The sequence below is a fragment of the Notothenia rossii genome (genome assembly GCF_949606895.1).
Source record: "Notothenia rossii genome assembly, chromosome: 11".
NCBI lineage: Eukaryota > Metazoa > Chordata > Actinopteri > Perciformes > Nototheniidae > Notothenia > Notothenia rossii.
In genome coordinates, this window is record NC_136910.1 from 4,040,058 (window position 1) to 4,062,478 (window position 22,421).

Sequence of the window (22,421 nt, forward strand, 5' to 3'; positions counted from 1 at the left end):
AAGAATTTATAATGTGTTTTCCCCTGTATTTTAAGGATTGGAGGACGGCATCTTTACAAATGTCATTGTATGTATGGCGGTACATATTCTTTCTACATGTTATTTATTTTCATATGTCATATTATAATCCAAATTCAGGATGTTCAATTTACTTTGATGCTATATACTTTAGTTTAGACATCCTATAGCATCATTAAAGAATACAAGCAACATGTATTTGTGAGTTAATCCAAACTCTCCTCAGGATATCATATCATAAGGTTTGCTTAAGGACAAAATGATAAGGTTCATTTTATTTTAAAGTTATGAGAGGCCCACACTTAAATATTAGATGGCATTTAAAACCACTTACCTTAATATCATAGTTATTTATGAATCATCAGATACTGAGTGTAGATGGTTCCAGCTCAGATTGTTTTCACCAAACATAATCCAACAGCTCTACCTGGTGTTCAGTTGAGAGTACTGCATGCATACAGGAGCAACCTGAGGAAAAGATAGAAGCAGAAGACATCCATACATTAGTGTTGAGTCTCATAAAGCACTGACACAGTTCTGCTTATACAGTAACATAAGGGGAAATGTTTATATCTCATGTTTTCAGAGAAGACATATTTCATAGTACAATTACAAATAAAGTTATTGATCATTGATGGCTGTCGTCCCTAAAGGCAAGTCAAATTGTATTAAAGCCACGTACAAAACATATCAAATATTATAACAGAAACTAGTACACACACAATGCCTTCAATAAGAACAATAGCAGATATTTAGAATAAAATGAAAAACATTTTTAATTTACAATGTGCAATAAATAAAATAAAATAAAAATGTTTCTATAAACATCTTTAATACATTAAAATATAATAAAATGTAAACTAGATAAATAATAAAAAATACATCTGTATATGAATAAACAAAATAATTCAATAAACCCATTAACTCAGCCACGTGCACAGCTGCTGTGAAGCCCTGGATCTACGTCAGAGGGCTTCCCTTTAAGTCTATCTGCGGTCAGCACATGGGCAGGGTAAACATTTGAGGACACCCCACACACACACACACACACACACACACACACACACACACACACACACACACACACACGCACGCACACTGCCTCATACGTTCACATGTCGCACGTCATACAAAAAACACACAGACGGCACACGTGTAAAATCCCATCCATCACAGGAGAAGAAGAAGAAGGGATATCTTTACTGTCATCATAATGGGTTCAACAACATTTTGTGGGCTTCTCTCAATGCAGTAAAAGAAATAAAAGCAGTAGTAAAAACGGCAGTAGACGCTAAGAGAAGGCTCTAGTTTGCTCATACAAATTGTACAAAACTACACAAAGCCAAAATGTAGTTTTATTTTATAGTAATACATTAAAATGTGCTACAGCTTGAATGTCTTCCTTAGCATCTCATTTGATAGTTACACCCCCACAAACACACTGCTTCCCCTCCTGTTACAGTCCATATCCTCTTGTTTGTCATTCCCATTTAATCACATATATCGGTTATTTCCCCACTGATAACAAAGTTGAAAGGTTAATATTTAAACATAAAAAGACAGATGCAATGCAGATAACATCACATATCAGTACTTATTTGTTCCCATGGTAACAAAGGCAAAGTGTTGGCATAAAAAAGGACTTGAAACAAATGAAAAACAGATACAAAAATACAGTTTTTAAAGCAAATCCAATCATCATCTGCTGCTGGTATCTTGCTGTTTGCAGAGTGTAGGCCTATGTCCTGTGCTCATCTGACAGTGAGGAGTGATCTCAGAAAAAGGGAACAATTCACAAAACGTGAGTAATGGCCCCTAAATGAGGGGATCATCATTCCTGTGTAATTTGATCAACAATAGTGTTAGTGTTGATCAGCATCAGTGTGATCATCTTGGGAATCTGATCCCTTTTGTTCCAGCTGATTGATTGGAGATCATCTTTAACGGAGGAATAAACACTGATCTGCGTGTTAACTCTGACTCACTTGACAAACAGTAATTGGGGGGGGTGGGGGGTTAGGGGGGGGTAAGTGGTAGTTTTGTGGTAAATGTGCGCATTAACAAGCAGAGTAACGCGCTGCATCTGCGTCACAGCTCTGCTCTTCGTTTGCTCTCTCGCGACTGGCCTCGTGCTGATAACAGGCAGAAACACAAATGATGACAAAACATCAAAACGGGACAACTTTATTTGGTCTGGCCCCGTTATATGAAACAACTGTAATGCAGCAGTGTGACAAAAACCGGTTTCTCTATATTAAAGTCCTTCATATTTCATATTAGGAAGATATATTTAAACGTGTATAATTACCGATAAACCTTTATTGCTTGTTTTGTACAATGTATGCTCTAATTCTTATTCCTCGTCCTTTTTGTGCTTTATACTTTTAAATATAAGCACATTTAGTGTTTTTGCGACTAAATGTGCTCAATAAATAAGGCTGATTTACCCAAAAGTGCATCGATGTTAAACATACATTTATTATGTTGTGTGCCAAACTGTCAAATATTTGTAGGCCTATCATGTATATTACAATTGATAAACAGATAAAGTTTTTTTATTAATTATTATAAGTTGGGTGAAATAAGACAAATGGCCTTTTCTTTACCCTAGAAAAACAATTCAAGAGGAATTAGTCATTTATTAATTGTTTATTTATCTGTATGGGCTGACTCGGGTGATTTTCGCCTTTCCTTTGTCTTGTCCTCGAGCCATCATCAATCACCAATCATGTCCCGGTGTTAAAGCTGAATACAGGCGGGGGGGATCATCAAAGGCATCGGGGTGGCCGTTATCACCCGGAGTCCCGCAGACCTCACTTCACTTTCTCTGACAATGACAGCAGGAGCTCTGCGCCTCTGGGTGCTCCTCGCGCTCCGGATGAGGTGCCTCACCCTCCTCGCGCTCCCTCTGGACACGGGGACGGCACCGGGGAGGGAGCACGGGGTAGATACGGAAACGGGGAGCAAAAAGCTGGACGGGTTGTTACATTTGAAGGATTTACCGCGAGGACCGGCCTTGGCCCCGAACAAAAAGGCGCCTCAGTTCATGTTGGATCTTTTTAACGCGATGACGGTTTCCGAGGGGAGGGCCAAGAGCCAGAAGGAGATTCTGGAAGGAAATACAGTGCGGAGTTTTGAAGATAAAGGTGAGTCAAACTGAGATACGTGCCTGGTTCTTCCGTTTATTTGAAAAATAAGTTAAGTCGTGTAACAACAGCATGAACGGTGCGTAATTGTGATCCATATGTGCTTTTACGCACGTTTACGCATGACACATGTCGAATTTAAACAGCTAAAAGTAAGGACTTTGCTACATTTCTTTTCAGAACAGTATTTCAATGTTTTACTCAAGCTGTGTTTGATATCTTTTCGCCTGCAGGTAATTCTGGAGAGAGGTTTCACTTCTTCAATCTGTCCTCTGTGGGCAGAGAGGAGAGAATGATCAAAGCAGAGTTTCGTTGGTTCAGAAAGAAACAGAAGTTTTACCTCGGAAAGTCATTTGGGCCTCATTTCTACAAGGTAAATGTTGTTTTGGTGACATTATGTCATGTGTTTTAATGTAAATATTTCATTTTGAAGTCAGGAAACATCACCAGAGAGTCATGTGACATATTTTCATTTCATTTAATTTCAAACCTTTATTTATGCAGGTGAATCCCATTGAGATCATTGATCTTTTTTTCAAGGGTGACCTGCTGATATATATTTAGTATTCTGAAAATTATGTTGCTAGGTAACCACTATAACCACAAAGGAAGCATCATCTTGCTTCATAGTCTGCAGGTATTTGTAGATACAGTGACTTGTGTCATTTCTGATAAATAATAGCTTTTAAAGGTGACAGTTTAGTGAACTAACAGCTCCATGTTGTGACTCTCAGGTGGATCTGTACGAGGTTCTGGACAGCCGAGTGAAGCCATGGAGAGGAAACCTCATCACCTCCAGACTGGTGCCTCTGCACACGCAGGGATGGGAAGTCTTCAATTTCACTCAAACGGTAAAAATAAGCCTTTCTTGTTCAAGACGAGACCATGCACTTATCATGTCTTCTTTCACACAAGTGTAAATAAAGCATCCAATAGAAACATTTGAGTGTTTTTTTTAAGTATCATTTTGTATATTTGACTGCACATTTCTCCTTAATTCACCAAAAGATTCTCATTTGCATCTAAAATACAGAAAACTTGTAATATATAAAAAAAAAATCTTAATGTAACTATTCAACTTGGGAAGTTTTGATGATATCTATCATTTTTTATTGTTACCCCTATTCACTTGTAGTGTACGTAATTATATAATACATATCACTGGGAAAGGTCATTTCCCCCATAATTCGAGCCAGAGTAGTTATTCTTTAAATGTATGTATTTATTTATTTATCTATCTAGAAAGTTATACAAAGAGATATCCAAATGTATTATTTTGTGTTAACCCGTCGATTGTGTTTGAATGTCAGGTGTCAAAGTGGATCCGAAACAGCCAGGAGAATAACGGCATCCTGGTGGTGACCACGCTGCCCTCTGGGAGCTGGATGGAGTCAGCGAGGTCTCCGTCATCCAAGAGAAGCGGAGAGCTGATGGACACCAACGCCTACCTCGTCCTCTTCTCCGACGACTGGAGGACAGGAGCGCCAACCCAATCGTTCCTGGGTAAGAAGGAGGGTGTGTGACACTGGGGGATCAGAAGCACATGAGCTCATTTAATAAGCTTTTCAGTAGCATAATCAAATGATAAAAATGACAAATATATATAAGATAAGATGTACTTTATTGATCCCAATTTGGGAAAATGTTGTAGACAAGTATATAAAACATATATTTTAAATATAACCATTTTTGGGTGTCCAAATAAAAGACAAGACATTCAAACATTCTAATTAGTTTTGTGACAGTGCTCTGTTTTCAAATGAAATACAAATCGAAAAAATTCAATAAAATGGCTCATCTATGAATATCCAAAATGCCAAAAGTGTAATCCTTTCTATAAATATTGCTCTTCTAACCCGATATGCCCCCTCCTCTCTCTACAGGTCAGCCTCACCCTGCGGCCCCTGAGTTAAACGATCATCACAGCAGGAGGCGGCGAGCGTCTCCAGGTAAATATATACGATAAGAAGTACTTTATTGATCCCAGTTTGGGAAATGTTTGTATGTACAGTATACAAATATAAAAAAATATATTTTAATTATAATAATTAAAGACATTCAAACATTCAAATTAGTTATGTGACAGTTGCTCTGTTTTAAAATAAAATAGAAATAGAAGAAGAAAAAAAAACCAGCTCATCTATGAATATCTAACATTTCAAAAATGTAATACTTTATATCAGGGGCGTTTTTCACAGAGGGCCACATACAGAAACATATACGAAGGGTTGGGCCGCTCACTAGAGGTGATACTGCCTCATAAGTTCAGCTATAAGTTAGCAAAATCAATCAAACTTATGCTCTCCATTTACTGCATTACCAAAAAGTGTTTAGCTCATTCCTTAAAACAGAAGCTTCAGATTGATTATAATAAGGGGAAACAGAAATTGGAAGTCAAGCTCGTTATGTAAATAAGTTATTGGGCTTTTTTCTTATCAACTTAGATTAGTTCGAAAATGTTTCGGTGCCACTTTACAATAAGACTACCCTTATAAAAGCTTTACGAATAGTTTGCAATTCATTTTTATAATTAGGTTGTGAACACTTTATAAATCATTAATAAGCTTTTATAAGACATGGGATAAACAGGGTGACTGTGACCGGTTGCTTGCCAAATAGTGAGCCCACATTCATCTGTACTGCTAAGCCTTATTAGAAACGGTAGTAACTCGTAAATAAATGGGAATGTGTTTCACACTTTACCACAAGGCTCCCTTTTGGCAGTTGGAAATGTTAGTAACTCATAAATAAATGGTCATAAAGAGATGCCAAGAAACATCAAGATGGAAGGGGGGGAATCAACTCAGTGAACAACAGATACCAAGAAGACGAAGTAAGCTAAGTAGCCAATATAAGACTTAGCAGTACAGATAAATATTGGCTCACTATTTGGCAAGATGACTAAGCCTTATATTGGCAACCTAACTTACGTTGTCTTCTTCATCAGCCAGCCTCCTTGGTATCTGTTGCTCACTAAGTTGATTCTCTCTAAGTAGCCAGTATAAGGCTTAGTCATCTTGCCAAATAGTGAGCCTGTGTCGATGTTTGAAAATGTAAGTGTGTAACCTAATTAATAACCTAATTATAGACCGTTTATGAATCCCTTATAAGGGTAGTCTTATTGTAAAGTGGTATCAATGTTTCTAACTTTCATTGACTGAATTTATTTGAAAAGTGGGCTTATTAACACATGACTACCACTGTGTGATATATTCCATTATACTTTTTGAATTTCTGAGGGCCGCTCCAAAATGGCCCTAGTTTGGACACCCCTTCTTTATATAAATATTGCTCTTCTAACTGATATGCCCCCTCCTCTCTCTTCAGGTCAGCCTCACCCTGCGGCCCCTGAGCTCCAGGACCCTCACAGCAGGAGGCGGCGAGCGTCTCCAGGTTTCCCCCCCCACTCCCGCTCTCAGTCCTGCCAGCGAGTTCCTCTCTTCGTTGACTTCGAGGAGATCGGCTGGTCCGGCTGGATCATCTCTCCCCGCGGATACAACGCCTACCACTGCAAAGGTTCCTGCCCCTTCCCTCTGGGGGGCAGCCTCAAAGCCACCAACCACGCCACGGTGCGCTCCATCATGCACGCCCTCAAACTGTCCAGCGACGAGGTGGAGGCCCCCTGCTGTGTGCCCGACAAACTGCAGTCCATCAGCCTGTTGTACTTCGACGACGACGAGAACGTGGTTTTGAAGCAGTACGACGACATGGTGGCGTTAAGCTGCGGCTGTCACTGACACACTGACTCCTGACACTGAGACAATGAGACCACGCTTTGAGTAAAACACTGTCTTTTTTCGTGCATATGTGTAGATATTGTATTATGTTGAGAAATAAAAAGATTATTCCTCAGATTTTAATCAGCAATCCAGTTTAGTTTAGTCCTGGGATTCCAAAACCATCTCCTGGAGTTTTACCAAATAGATTTAAAATGAAAATATATTGTTCTATTTCATACTTACTCCTTAACACTGGGACAATGAGGGGTGGGCGGACGACACTTTCATTAAAACACTGAATCTTTCGTGCACATATATAGATATTGTATAACATTGAGAAATAAACGATTATTCCTCAGATTTTAATCGGCGATCCAGTTTAGTTTAGTTTGGATTCCAAAACCATCTCGTGGAGTATTACCAAATAGATTTGGAATGAAAATATATTGTTTTAACTATCCATACTTGAGGTGATCTTTTGCTAATTATATATTTATATATTATATATACTAACTAACATCATTCTCGGGTTCCCATGCACCTTAAAGTCTCTAATGTGCACCGGACTTTGATTTGTTGATCACTTAGCCTATATGTTAAGGGGTTTATTCGTTACATCTGAGCAATAGTTGTTGTTGTTTAGACGTCCTTAACCTAAACAAGGGTATGGATCGGTTAATTTAATTTGATCACGTTGTCAAGTTGTGACGCTGCAAGCCAAAAAGATGTCGTAAGGCAACATTTAAATAGCATGAAATGAACAGAAATGTAAATAGTCCGAATGAATACCCAATGCACAGGCGAGCGAAAAATGTTGAGACATAGGTTAGAAACATTAATTGGTGTTCAGTGTTAATAACATTTACAATTAAAATTGGAGCTGAAAGGGTAGCTGGAGTGTGGATAAGAATCTGGCTTTTTTTCTCAAAACTGTATTTGTGTTGGTATTTGGACCGGCCTATATTCACTTTCTTATCTATTTACTGCAGCTACTGACCAGCAGATGGCGAAATAGAGGTCTGGTTGTAGATCTCAAATCACTCCATTACTGTACATTTACAGAATCTGGATCAGATTGTGATTATATTTAGAAAAACAATCTCAAAATACACAACAAGGGAAATTATAGAACCACATTAAACCTGTTCCGAATTGTCCACTCAATTAATTTGCATTATCCTATTAATTAAAAATTAAAATACCCAATGGTTTGCAAACATTTGGGTTCAATAGCCCGCCAAGATAATTATAAAATAATAATGACCTCTACTTTAATTTTACTCTAATTAAAACACCAATAAGAACAACTTCAATTAATTATATTTAAAAGACGTTAGAGGAAGAACAGTGAAATGAAAGGCAACATAAGAATAAAACTCTGTAACAACAGTTGTTTTTATTGGAATGGATCACAGACACAATACAGCCCTGCTTTATTCTAGTTTAGAAAAATGCCAATGCAACAAACGTGCAAATCCCAATTCTCCGTCATGTCTTCTGCATATTAAAAAACATTGATTGCACAAATGCCAGTTCAAGCTTTTAGGCAATATAAACAAAAAAAATAGTTTTGTATCAAACACAACTGTAACTGCAATTTCAACTTTAGCATGCAAAATGATTTGAGTGTTTAGTCGTGCTGACATGATCAGTTAAATTCTTTGTTGAGCCAGTTCTGTTTGTCTCAAGTATCTCTAATGATAACTTTTGTGACTGCAAACTGTCTGGTGAAAAAGGAAATCTCAAGGCAGGTAATAAAACAAAATACCAAAAAGAGGTGGAGACCCCAAAAAACACTGTAGCAATTAAAATAAATACTCCACATTTACATCAAAGCTTTCCGTCTCTGTTTACACTTTAATACATTATGTACATGGATCACCCATGTCCCGTATGTTTGTCAAAAATTGCACATTATCCTTAAACTCGCATTCAAACAACAGCATACGACAACATCTATCAATAATTTACAATTCTGTCAGTTCACAATCAAGTCAAAATCCTCACAAACCAACCGGGGCCTGCACAGCTTCTTTGTCTCGTGTAATTCAAGGCAAGAAAAGAAATGCAAGGATCAGAAACTTAACCTAAAGGAGGAAATCCACCGTTTAACTGTTCAAAAGTTATTGGCAAAAGAGCTTAAGCGGAGGGTGGATCTTTCCTTTCATATCTCATGGCCTATCAGCTTGGACAGTCAAGCTCCTCTGTGCCTAGAAACTCTCCTAACATGTGGTCGGGTTGACCATAAACAGGCTCTAAATATTGGTGTCCCTCATTACAGTGCATTTGCCTCATCCGTGGCTCCATATGAGAGGCTTGGATGGTAGATGCATGAGTCATTGGGGACAGTGGCACCGGTACGAAGCTGTGGTAAACGACCATAGGCTGGGTCAAAACCTCCAAGGTGGATGCCTGAGGAACAGCGCCCTCTGGTGGCTGGACTGGAAGCTGCACATAGCTTCCTGTTTCTGGATCAAAGAAGGTTTTTGTCTTGACTTGTACGGGCATGTCTACAAAGAAGTACTGCCCGGTGTCAGGGTCCTGGAGGAGCTTACGTTGGGTCATTGGAAAGGATTGTGTAACAATGGCATGCTCGATGCTAGACTGGCGAGAAAGCTGGCTGGTGTGGCTGCTGTAGCTCGATTGACGCGAGAGATTTGCGGGATTGGGGTTGGGGTTGGGGTTAGGGTTAGGGTTGGGGTTGGGGTTGGGGTTAGGGTTAGGGTTGGGGTTGGGGTTGAGCTTAGGGTTGGGGTTAGGGTTGGGGTTAGGGTTAGGGTTGGGGTTGAGGTTGGGGTTGAGGTTGGGGTTAGGGTTGGGGTTGGGGTTGAGGTTAGGGTTGGGGTTGGGGTACACATCAATACTGTGACTCCTCCTGGTTGGTTTATCTCTGCTCGGCTTTTCTTTGGCTCTCCCTCTCTGCTGAAGCTCGTCCATGATGGATCTTTCGATGCGTTGGGTCCTCGTATCGAGCTTCTCGTTCATAGACGTGTCGTTGCTAAGCCTGCGCTCCACTTTTCCCCCTAAGTACCTGTCAATGCTTTGTGATCGGTTGAATGGCCTGTCCGACGTGGGTCTATCGCTTTGCTGACTTTTGTACACAGGTACGTTACTGATGACCCTATCACTACTGTAGTGTCTTTGCTCTGGTTTATCTCGAATGTGCTTATTGCTGCTGCGACCTGGCCTTTCTGATTCCACGTTGGGAAGCGCTTCATTGTTCTGGCGACTGCTTTCCACAGCGTCATGGCTCTGTCTCCGAGTCTTCTGGCGCACGTCTGTTTGATTTTGATGATGGTTTTCACTTCTGTCGCCTCTTCTGTCACGGGGTGGTTGTTCACTCTGATCTTGACTGTGTTTGCCGTGGTTACTTTCATTGTGACGATGACCATCTTCAGTCTTTTCTCTGTGGTGTCTCTCACTGCTCTTGCTACTGCTTTTGTGCTCGGATTTGTCGCTCTTGTGTCTCTCCGCTCTGTGTTTGCTGCTGCTTTGAGACGGCTTGTGGGAGGTCTTCTGTGCCGCCTCCTCCTTCTTAATTCTTCTAGTTGCGATCTTAATGGCTTTGAGAACAGCCTTTTCAGATTTGGGTAAGACAACTGGTGGTTTAGGCAACCCTGTTTGGCTTTCACTTCCACTGCAGGTGGACCCAGACCGCTCGCTGGGAAGCTTCAACACCACAGCGCTCATTCCCATCTCATCAGCGGTGTCTGCTGCGCTGGTTGAGAAGCTCTCCACGCCTTCAGACAACGGACTTACCCCAGACAATCTGTCCTCCTCCAGTGGGACGGTGAGGAACCCTCCAACCTGTGGTTTCTGTGGGCTTTCGCTTTGTAGATCTGACGGAGAAAGGGGCATGGGAGATGAAATCTGTAATTGAATTTCTTCAGGTTTGAAGATTTCATCTGGTATTGGTGTGCAGCCCCTGGTGTCAGGTTCCTTAGCCAGAAGAAGGTCTAGATGGTCGTTTACTTGGTGTACCTCCTCTCCCTTCTCTGAACCACTCAGACTCCCTCTTGGTGACCATGGTTGAACTGTCTTTGACCTCATCTTATTGGTGAAAGTGTTGTCTTTGACCTTAAATAGGGCAGGGATCCCCAACGTTGGTGAGATAATATTGGAAGGTGACATTGGGGTCTGATTGTTTACATCATGATCGAAGGTTTCTGTAGTCCTGTCTCTTTCCTCGGTGAACAGTACTTCTGTCTCTTTTTGAGGAGACTGTGTTGGTGGTTTTACAAGCTCCGGCTCGTTTTCATGATCACTCAAAGAATAATATTCCAAGTCCATCCTATCCGAATCTTCTTTTGTGTTTCGTGAAATATCCCGAGTGTCTTCATCAACCTCATCCTCCTCTCCGATCAAGTTCTCCAGAGAGTGGTAGACATTTGACTCTGTCTCAGTATTTCTGTGCAGTGCACTCTCCACAGAGAAGTAAGATGACTTTGAAGACAAGCTGCCTTGATCAGGTGGGCTCTGATTGATGCTAACACCATTTACAAGCAGTAAGGGTGATATTATATCCCTGGGAATGTCTCCGATAGCCTCTGCATGCCCATTTGTTTCCTCGCTAGCTCTATTTGTCGTTTCAGGTTCTACTGCCACTAAATGATTAGTTACGTTGTCATCTGGTGTGTTTAAATGGTCTGGTCTTAAAGGAGCTTTTCGCTTAACTTTTAGTTTTTCCTGTGCCCTGGCATTTCTGCTTTCAAATGTGGCGTCCTTTGTTGGACTCATATCTACTTGCAAGTGTATTGCCTCCATTTCTTTGACAGGACTAGTTTCACTTTGAACAGGATCTCTATTGAATAAGTCTACTTCTTGTTTGACCAAGCCTGTACTCCTCAGCTCATTAAATTGTGCCTCTTCATATTCATACTTTAAACCATTGTCGAAGACGTCTTTCAAACTATCCGTGTCCTTTGTAACACTTCCTCCCTTTTTGATTCTAGGAGGAACAGGGGGAGCATCTGTCTTGTTGCCTTCATTGTAGCTCATCAGACTATCTCCACTCTCTTCAGATATCTGTCTCGAAATGTCTCTCAAATTCACCTCTTCTGATTCGTAGCTATGGTCTTCAATTGTTTCGATGCCAGGTAGAGCAAACCTACCACCTGATCTGTGACTCTCACCGAGTCCTGGTTCTGTTTGGGAAAGGATCTGTCTCATGTTATTGTGGTCTCTGAGATCACCTAACCTCTCTTTTAGTGCAACAGTGCTGCCATTTTGTTTTTCTGTCACCTCTGTCGTAGATTCGTTCGTTGCTTGTTTACGTAGCTCTGCCCTTGTTACATAACTTTCCTCAGCGTCCTCATCAAACATTGGATTTGCATTTTGTTCTGTGGGTCTATATTTTCTCTTCTGCCTGTCTGAAATAATCTCTTCGAGTGCCATTTTTGCTCTGTCATAATTCTCATTTACAAGTACTTTGTTTACTTTGACGTTATTGTCAATCTTTGTGAACGTTTCTTCCTTGCCTTGATACTTTTCTTTCTGTGAAAAGATGTCTCTCTTAGACATCGTGTTACCTCTCATAGACAGCATACCCTTCTTAATATTTCTTAGCTCCCTTGAAATCAAATCATTCTTAGTTTTCGTCTCCTCATCTAATTTAAAGGCACTTAATTTCTTCTTTGCGTTCTCCAGAACACGATCGCCAAGCCTTACTTTCCCCAGCTCTTTCAAAGCATGCAAGTCACTAATGATATGCTCGCTGTCCCTCATTTCTCTGGGTGAAATGGCTTCGTCCTCCACTTCCCTCCCATTGTTCACTTTCAGATTCCTTTCCTCAAACTCCCCTCCTTGTTCTTCATCAGTCACTGCATATCTTTGATTTTTGATGTAGTTGTTTTGTCTAGCTGAGAATACATGTTTGGGTTTACGCTGTTTCTCGATTGTTTCCTTTTCATTCAAATCTAATTTTGCATCACCTGAATCTCCATTAGTGAGCCTGTCAACGTTATATGTTAGCTGGTTGTCAAGAGAGAGTTGGATATCAGATATAGCAAAGTTTCTCTTTGGAACTGGCGGGGGCTCTTTTTTGACGATGTCGACCGGTGTTGTTTCATTTCTACTTTGAGATAAAACATTTCTGTTCTCTGGTACTGAACTTTCTCTGTTGCGGCTGAACATTTCTTTAGAATAGGACCTCCTATCCATGTCTCTCTCCCTCAGTTCTTCTCTATCTGAAACAGGCTTATTGATGCTATCTGACTGAGCTGAAGATAGAGCTTTATTTTTGGCTGCATTAATTGCTTCCCTTGCTGCTCTGATCACATCCTTTGTACTGAGTTGGCTACTAGAAACCTTTTCTTTAGAGCTTTCTTTGATGTCCTTTGCAGGTCGTTTGGCTTTTTCTGGTACATTTGGTGTTCTTTTCCCTACTGATGCATTTGACGACAACCCCTCTTTCTCAAGTGCAAGAGGGGAAACTTTAGGTGAACGATCTTTGTTGACATTTAAAGTATTCGGTGAAAGCCCTGTGTTTGCTGGCAGTGCTTTTGGAGAGAGCCCTTCGTTTAGCGGGAGTGGTGAAAGGTGATTCGTCTCACTTGGGTCGTCTGTGTGAAGTGGAGCACCAGGGCTCGGAGGGACTACAAGATATTTCACTATATCACTGTCAATAGGGTTGGCTTTCTTGTACAAATTCAGAGACGGATAGTTTTGCTTTTTAGCTTTGGGACTCCTTTTTGATTGTATAAAAGGGGATATTGGGTTATCCTCACCAAGACCACCTGATGCCTCCTTTTTGTTTTGCAGTAGATTTGCTAACAAATAATCGTCTGAAAGAGGTCCATCTGCATCTTGCTTAGTATGACCAACTATTGGGGTGCTGTTAGATTCCAAAACGGGAGTGCAGACTGTCAGTCCATCTTTGAAAATGGCAGGAGTGCTTAATCCTGACGCGTAACCCTCAGAGCCAGCTTGTGGATATCTCAGAATATCAGAGCGTGGGGATTGGGTGCCACTCTCAGGCACTTCTAATGTTTTGAACTTAGGAGGGCTGTAACGGCTTTTCACCCTTTTCCTGTTGTCTTTGAGGTTGAAGAGGATGCTCGAGGCGAGTGATTTGTAGCTGTCCCGTTTGACTGCAGGTTCAGGGGTCATTTTGGCCTCGGAGTGCGGTCTCAGAGGGAGGTCCAGTGCAGATGGCGAGAGGACCATTTGAAGGATTTCTGATGTTTCTGTAGCTTGTCTGGAGGGAATAAAGGGAGTCATCAGCTGGCAGATGCTGAACGGAGTAGACGCCAAAGAGCTGACTTCCTCAATTGCTTTCACCTCCACATATCTAGCTTCTTTCTTTGCCAACCAAAGACTTTCCTCCAATGTTTTTAAGCTGTTTTCTTGGATGGGTGGCCCAAGCTGGTTGCCTGGAATCACACTCGTTGCCCTGGATCTGTTGCGCCTCCAGGGGGCAGTACACCCCTCCCCTCCTTCTGATGAGCACCTCTTCCCAGCAGGAGTGGCTGTTGGCTTTGGCAGGACTTTTGGAGGAGGAGGGGGAGGGATGGGTTTAGGAGCAGTGGGAGGAGGGGGGTCCGGGGCTGCTTTGTGGCATGACTGGACCTCCTCTTCATGCAGAGTCTCTTTTCTGTGGGCCTCTGTGAGCTCCTTGTAAAAAGACAGGTCGCACCATTTTGGGACATTGTCTGTGGAGAGAATAGAAGTGTCCTCTTGGCCAAAAGGGAACTGGTTCAAATCCCTCCAAGCTTGAAAAGGGCTAAACTCGCTGTGGAGGAAAAAGTTCTTGATGTTAAGTTTCCTTACTTTCACAGTAGACTTCCCATTTTTGCTCTTTGAGTACAGGCTAGCATCCTTGCTTGTTTTGTTAGATGATCCATCTCCAGACTGACGCGTCTTGTTATGTCCATCTGGAAAATTGGTGTGATAATCCGTGGAGAAATCCGATAACTCTCTCTGTATGCTGCGAAGTGCAGACTTATCCCACGATTCCCCCTTAGTGTCAGTCAAACCTCCATTGTTGATCAACATCCCGTCACAGCTTCCCTCTGTTGCACTTAATGCCTTGAGGAAAGACGACATGTTGGATATGTTCTTCTGTTGCTGCTGTTTCCATGGCTGGGCAGTTTTGTTTTGCTCTTGCTTTGTAGGTTCCTTGGGATGACTCTTTTTATGAGGATCCCCCACCAAAGGTTTGTGGCAGCTGAAAGGTGAGAATCCATACAATAACTCGTCATTGTAAACCGCGTCATCTCCAACGCAGAGGCTTCGAAAGGCCCGATCGGTGAGAGTGCTGACCTCTCGATCGGTCTCGTCCATGAACAAGTCGGTGAAGCCATTTGGGAAGCGATGGTGGAGCATGCTCCCCGTCCGATGGCTCACGTGCCGCTTATCCACACAGGTCATGATGCCAACAACCTTCGTTCTGTCTCATTCATCACCTGTCCTGCGGCCCCTACAGCTCCTGCAGCTCTGTAGATCCTTTGGTTTTCGTCCAGCTCAGGTTAACATTGCGGGAGTGGTGGGATATGTCAACTTTCTAAAACGAGAGAAAGTGAAATCAGTGTCAGTTGCAAACATTTAACTCACACATTGTAAACAGTTATCAATCTAGAATTTGTGCATTTTGAAAATTCCCGATATAACGAATTCACTTTGTGAACGTTTTTGAACTCTGTGATGACCTTTATATACCCGACATGTGTCTTCGTTGCCCGGGCTGTCACTATGCAGGCAGCAGACAAACACTTCAAGCCATGCGCTTTGCTATTTTAAGCCCTGTATGGTTCCTAAAGCTGTGAGCACTAATCACACTGTGGGTAACACAGTATGAGAACAGTCCATGTATTCAACATTGTCATTGAACATATCCTTTGCAAATGCAGTCACATCTGTTTCATGTTTAATTGGCTGATAAATAGACAGGTTATGTTGAGCTCCAGGACAATATTCGTGTCTACAGGTTGACACTACAGAGAGCAGGAAACGTAAATCAGCACATCAGTCACACAGCAGCTGCTCTACTGTAGCTTACTTTAGCTATCTGGGTGAGGTCTTAGAATAGCTCCTTAACCCATTGATGTGCCCTGACCTGGGAGCATTGCTCCTGGCATATAACTCAACTGTTCAACAATCGGCATAAACATGACTCTCCTTATAAGCAGATGAGACAAATATAAACACGGACGTTGAAAGAAAATTGTGTATTTGTATCTGTACACCGAAACTTAATTTTCTCTGTCAAGGGTAAAAGGAAGTGCAAGAAGGTATGTTTACAAGAGCCATAAGACAAAGTATTATTTGTATTATTAATATTGCAAACTATCAAATCAGGTAAAATTGCTAGAAGTAAGAGGCGTTACTGTATCTTAAGCCTGACTCACAGAATGTTTTGGCTTTCCAGGAGACTTTGTTTGCCAAATGTCTACCAGCTCTCATAACCAGATATCAGTTTATTAACCGCGGTACTTTCCCAGCATCTGCTCGTATATTTATACCCGAGGAATGAGGAGCCCAGATAACTGTACTGTATATAGGCGTGAGCATTGGAATATGGTCATAAATCCCCCTCATAGACGTTTCAATAGTGTGGTATTGATTTTATAGCAATGAAATCTAGAGTGGTCTTTGTGCTATAAGTCCTTTTTGACACTAATGTCAAAAGAAACTTCTTATAACTTATATTCTGTAGGCTGCCCTGAAGTGTGGTTCATGTCTTTGTGAATAGCTTTATTATTACACTGCTTCCTTACCTTGGTGATGAGTCGTTCATGCTGATGGTAACCGTCCAATCTAGACTGTGGTATCAAACGCAAATCCTCCAAAGTAGAATCCAGTGTCGGAACACCTGCTGAAAGTAAGCTCTCGTTACCGCTTGTCATTAATGGTTATCAGAGTCCTTCACTTAAAGTTGAAGAAACATAGAAAACTCACCAAAGTGAGTCAAGCACTCAGATCCATGTTCAAATGTAGTGGAGTGACCGGGGTCCTGATAGCCAGCTCAGAAGATACCAAAATAGACGCAGAAGTCGGTGTGGCCAAACTGAGCAGCAACACAGCTAGCTAGCTCACATTGGAATAACCAGTGGGTGTCGAGTGGCAGGGCAAGGCAGGCCAGCCGGATGAAATAGACACTGTCATTGGTTATTTTTGTAGCCAAGCAGTTAAGGCTGATAGGCTCCCTCATGGACCATCTTTTTAGGAACCTTTAAAATATTACATGTCAATGAGTATCAGACAATGTTTGTCTTGTTGGAGACAATACAGATGGTTGGAGTATACTGACCATTGGCTAAAAATATAGCTTGTCTCCCAGGGAAACAGCATTCTGATATAGACCATTGCCTCACACACATTAGCCTGGCAGTCCCTAAGGAGGAGATTATTATCCGTATGTCTGCTGCCTGACTATAGCTGGGCAGGGCTAACACTTGTTGCCCAAGCTCTGTTTACAAGACCGTGATGTGGACATGAAAGTGTATGACTGGGTAGTCTGGTTTTAGGACCAAAGCAGCTGTTGTTGCTGTGAGATTAAGCTAAAATGGAAGGAAGCGTTTTGTTGATTTGTCACCACATGTGAGTCAGAGAAAGTCAATGGATGAGGTCATATGTGAAGGTTGACCTTGTGGATTACCTAAATGGAGAAAGTTTAAAGTTAAATAAATAGCCTACTGCATGGATTTGGTTTTATACCTCATGAGACATCACAATATGCAAAGCCCACATCCTGTATTAAGCATCACTGTCATCTGTATAATACAGTTTAAATCCAGTGTTGCCCACAAATGAGATCTAAAAACATGAAATGACAATAGCTGTTGAGCCCTCTTTGACCCCAACGACAACTCCATGGCCTCTGCATCCACAGTGAAGTTGTGCCCCATCAAGGTGCCATATATACACTGGTCTATTTCTGTCATGTTGTATTTCAAAAGGTAACAGCCTGCCTCTCTGACAACTGCCCCGTACACACTTCAGCTTAGCAGCTACATGTTAACCTTGCATATGTTAGTTGACTAGCTTCAAGCAGTAACGTACAGTTTATTTTGCAAAAATGTCTTCAGATTAGCGAACTAGGTTTAATTTAAACTGATGCATAGTGTATGGATAAGGTTAGAAGGTTCACTCGAACTGGATATAAACACTCAATGATTTCACTCGCAAATAATGTTGTGGGGAAAAGTCCCTGCCTTATTTTGGAGAGATAGACTTACTTGCTGCTCAGAGTTCAAATACCATGTTGTGAGCACGGACACTGTGGGGACATTTCCCTTTTAATGTCTGTACAAGAGTCTCGTCTAGAATAAGGCCTCACATGGACCTGCCCCCTCCTCATTTATTTTGCCAGCGTCACAGTTAGCTAATAATCAAAGATAAAAGTTAATCATTTACAATTCATGCTTTGTCCCATTGGAGGGTCGGTTTGTTGTTTTTATTATATTGTGTCTTCTTAGCAAGCTAACCAGCTAGCTACCTACGTACGAACTGACTACAAAAAACAAAACAGGCATTTCCTTGCTAGCTTAACAGATTCAGTGATGAGAGTTAAAGGTGACATGTCATGCTTTTCCGGTTATTACCCGTCCCCTTGTGTGTTATGAAGGTTTTTCTGCATGTAAACGGTCTGCAGAGTCAAAACCCTTAAAGTACACCCTGTAGCGAGTAAAACTCTAACACAGAAAATACCTCCCCAAAACGCCTCGTTGGTGAAACGTCATCATCCATTTGATTCTTCCGGGTACGTGCTTCCCGGAACTAAATGGGCCAATCCGTGGAGCCGTTACGTTAAGCCCCCGCTGATTGGTCCAAATTGACCAATCCACACACATACACTCAGTGCAGGCAGCTCTGCTGATTTCTGCTCCCTGGCTGCAGGCTGATAACAGACAGTTGGGATCGCAGCGAAATTCTCTCTGCAGACCCATTCTCACAGCGTTTATCAACCTATAAACCTTTTTCTTACTCAATATCAAGCCACACTTATTGTCTTTATTTCGGCTGTGACTTTGTGTGTGCTCAGGGTGAGTTTGGCTGTGTTTCGCTGTGTATCGCTATGGAAACCACACCTCCACGGAGCTCAGCGCGATTCACAACGTACCGACCAATCAGAGCACACTGGGCTCACAGGGGGCGGGGGGGAGCTGCAGCGAGCCGTTTAGTGGACTAAAGTGAATAGTAATACTGCTGAATACACATACTTTACAGAGATGCTGTATGCGAAACCAATGTGAGTTTGGAAAATTGCACAGTATTTTTCTATTTTAGTATACCTCAACAATGGAATTATGATCAGTGGAAATGGCCATGACACCTCTCCTTTAAGGATGAAGACTTTTGGCTCCTAGTATATATGTGGACATTAGAGAATAAGGTTATGATATAGAATTAGCTAGGAAGCTTTCAGCAGGCTAATGTGTATAGCTCACTAGCTAAGTTGTCAGAATGCAAAAAAAATGAACAGAACATGAACAGGCCAACATGAGTACAGTCCTCCTCATTCATAAAAGATTTGACAAACATTTATCATTGTCTCTCATTTCATTTTATTTGTTCCGTTCATGGTATGCACGAACTCAATGTATAACAATTATTTATGTCTCACACACCATACCCGAAAATGAGCAGGGAGAAGAAAATAATCTTATATTACCTGCCTTCTCAAAATAGAATAGTCTGTCGTTCACATTTTCTTAATCACAGCCAATCATTACAGTATCGTAGGAAAATAAGAGAAACACAAAAACGTAAAAAAAAAACTTAGTTCCCACCTGACAGTTCCAGGGAAGGAAACAAAAGAAAAAAACCACACCAGAACATCACATGTACAAGGAAAAGTGCAACACCCTCATCTGAGTCCTACTGGAGTAGAAGGGGATATATCATTATAATTAATAATAATAACAGGACCTGCAGATAAAGAACAATTTAAAGGTCCTCTATTATACGGTTTTTCATCAATATATTATAGGTCTCAGATATATACAGAGCCTGTCTCTGATTGGCTCGAAACACCAAACAGATCATTGCAGAATTACCCATAATCCCCTCTGTTTCAGCCCTGTTTCCAAAGTGCTGATTCTCTTTCTGTTACTTTAGATGAAAATAAGGAGCCCCTCCCCACGCCCCTCTGAGAGACATTTGGTTACAAAGAACTCAATGGTGCTCTTGGAGGAGATTCAGGTGATAAGGGGGGGGGGGGGGGGTTACCTTGGTTGCTGATTGGCTAATGGGTACACAAGACAAAACATCGTTATGACATCATAAATTGGCCAAAATCTGATCAGCTCATTTTCAGACAGGTTTTTATAGAAATGGATCAGGATCAAAAAGAGAGAGAATCTTTGTTCCTGAAACTTTCAGAGTCTCTTTCCACAGAGGGGACACATGTTGATGTAGAAGAGACATGAAGAAGAGGGGACACATGTTGATGTAGAAGAGACATGAAGAAGAGGGGACACATGTTGATGTAGAAGAGACATGGAGAAGAGGGGACACATGTTGATGTAGAAGAGACATGAAGAAGAGGGGACACATGTTGATGTAGAAGAGACATGGAGAAGAGGGGACACATGTTGATGTAGAAGAGACATGAAGACGAGGGGACACATGTTGATGTAGAAGAGACATGAAGACGAGGGGACACATGTTGATGTAGAAGAGACATGGAGAAGAGGGGACACATGTTGATGTAGAAGAGACATGAAGACGAGGGGACACATGTTTCTGTATAAAAGACATGTTGCATAATAGGTGACCTTTAAGTGTACTTTAAAAGCAGAACGAACACAGAATTAACACACAGACCCCCCAGAGTGAAGTCCGGACCACCGGGGTCAGGATTCAGTCTTTGTTTGTACCTTATGACTGACACCCACATGTGTTCTGGTTGGCTGTGAAACCAAAGGGAGCTGGCAGGCAGCCCCGATCATGCTCATTCATGTCCGCTGAGAAAGACTGTCCTTCAGGACTGACAGGCTAGTAAACCACAGTATGGTAACTCTAGAAGGCAGTTTGGGAAGATCATAAACAGAAGAATATATGAAGATGTGGTGAAAGATAAACATTGTAATTTACGAGGCTGTGGCTCAGTAGATAGTGTGCTGGACTTCAAATAATGGGTAGCAAGTTCGAGTCCCACTGCAGTCACCATGTTGTTGTGTCCCTGAGACACTTCACCTCAAATTGCTCCTGTGGGGATTGTCCACAGTACTGAATGTATGTAAGTTGCTTTGACTAAAAGCGTCTAACAAATTACATGTAATGTAACTTAAAAAACATACAAGTCAATGCATGCAGATACGTGCGCAATATAGTCAACATACTGTAAAGACTACGTGCTAAGTGAGCTAACGTTGTGTTTTAGATGACCTGTATTATCTATCACACTGTCACGGACATCTATCCACATCAGATCCACATGACTGTTGTCGTGGTATCCTTTATTTAACCTGGTAAAAGTCTCATTGAGATTAAAATCGTATTCAACTAAAAGCAGGAATCCCACATTGGAGAGATACTCTGTTACAGGTAAAAAGCATTCCAAAGTTAAAATGATCAAAATGAACTTTATATAAAGGAAAATCAAGGTTTTAAAAATTGGGAGATGGGACAAAAATGTCCACGTTAGAGAATGGAAGCAAAAAAGAAATTTGACATTAGTTATCAAACACATGAAGCCAAGGTGCGCGATCTTTGGTTGGGGAGATACAGTCGTTTTGGGTCATGTTAACTGATTTTATGTTCAGGAAAAGCTATAGAGTAGTATTTGGTTTAGTCTGAAATAATGTCCAACAGCAATAGTAGGGCTTTCTTTGCCCAATGGTTAAGTGTCAATTAGATCAAATAACATAATCATGATCCAATAGGTGTGAAAAAGAAATATGAGGACTTCACAATATTGTTCTCGATTACTAAGTCTACGAATGCAAAAAACCTCACAGGGCCGGCTGTTATTTGTATAGTGTGAGGGGAGTGATGACAGCAATGCAATAACTGATACCGTGAGGGCAGATATGGCAGGTGCCGGACCAATCAAAACAGAGCAATGACGCGTTGCAAATTCAGATACAACATCAGCGCGTGAAAACGGTAAGATGTTAAACATGGTGGCAGAAACCTACTGCCAGAAACACAATCACAAGAACTATACATTGAGCCTAAACCATGACCTTGAGATTTTATTGTGAGTAATACATTTGAGAAGCATCCTGTCTGCCGTGGAAACATCTGGCCTACAAATCTATCCAAACCACAACAACACCAGTAACCGATTTCTAGTTTTCTATGTCAACAAGTGTCAGTTCAAACCATTTAATGCTGTTCGTCGGTCAGATGGTGCAGGTTGAAAATACATCAGAGAATATTTAAATTCAAAATGTTGCTTAAATTCTTGAAGTGTTTTTCTTACTTATTCAGACCTAAAACGCACCCCATTAAATGTGAGGGACCATGTGTTACAGCAGCAGTTTCAGAAAGGTCTGATCGACTCATTATCTTTTCATCAGCAAAATCTTTGAGCCCACAAGGTTCAGGAAATTGCTCAGCGTTATGTAGAATAAAAGGACTAGCAGTGCATCAA

General features: G+C 41.4%; 2 protein-coding genes across 3 annotated transcripts; one reads left to right on the top strand and one right to left on the bottom strand.

Moving 5' to 3' along the window:
• The first annotated feature begins 2,167 nt into the window (after window positions 1–2,167).
• LOC307025251 (bone morphogenetic protein 2) lies at window positions 2,168–7,028 on the top strand. Its single transcript, XM_079659891.1, has 6 exons — window positions 2,168–3,164; window positions 3,398–3,537; window positions 3,899–4,015; window positions 4,475–4,667; window positions 5,048–5,113; window positions 6,492–7,028. The coding sequence occupies exons 1-6, from the start codon at window positions 2,852–2,854 to the stop codon at window positions 6,899–6,901; spliced, it is 1,239 nt and encodes a 412-aa protein (XP_079516017.1). The 5' UTR covers window positions 2,168–2,851; the 3' UTR covers window positions 6,902–7,028.
• A 1,231-nt stretch (window positions 7,029–8,259) lies between these two features.
• Window positions 8,260–16,984, bottom strand: LOC307024071 (uncharacterized protein). Of its 2 annotated transcripts, none has more exons than XM_079657874.1 (3): window positions 16,778–16,984; window positions 16,597–16,691; window positions 8,260–15,383 (listed from the first exon to the last, which is right to left on the bottom strand). In XM_079657874.1, the coding sequence occupies exon 3, from the start codon at window positions 15,248–15,250 to the stop codon at window positions 9,065–9,067; it is 6,186 nt and encodes a 2,061-aa protein (XP_079514000.1). In that variant the 5' UTR covers window positions 15,251–15,383; window positions 16,597–16,691; window positions 16,778–16,984; the 3' UTR covers window positions 8,260–9,064. The 2 variants fall into 2 exon arrangements, with proteins under 2 accessions (XP_079514000.1, XP_079513999.1); XM_079657873.1 differs by having other exon boundaries at window positions 16,597–16,694.
• Between the last annotated feature and the right edge of the window lie 5,437 nt (window positions 16,985–22,421).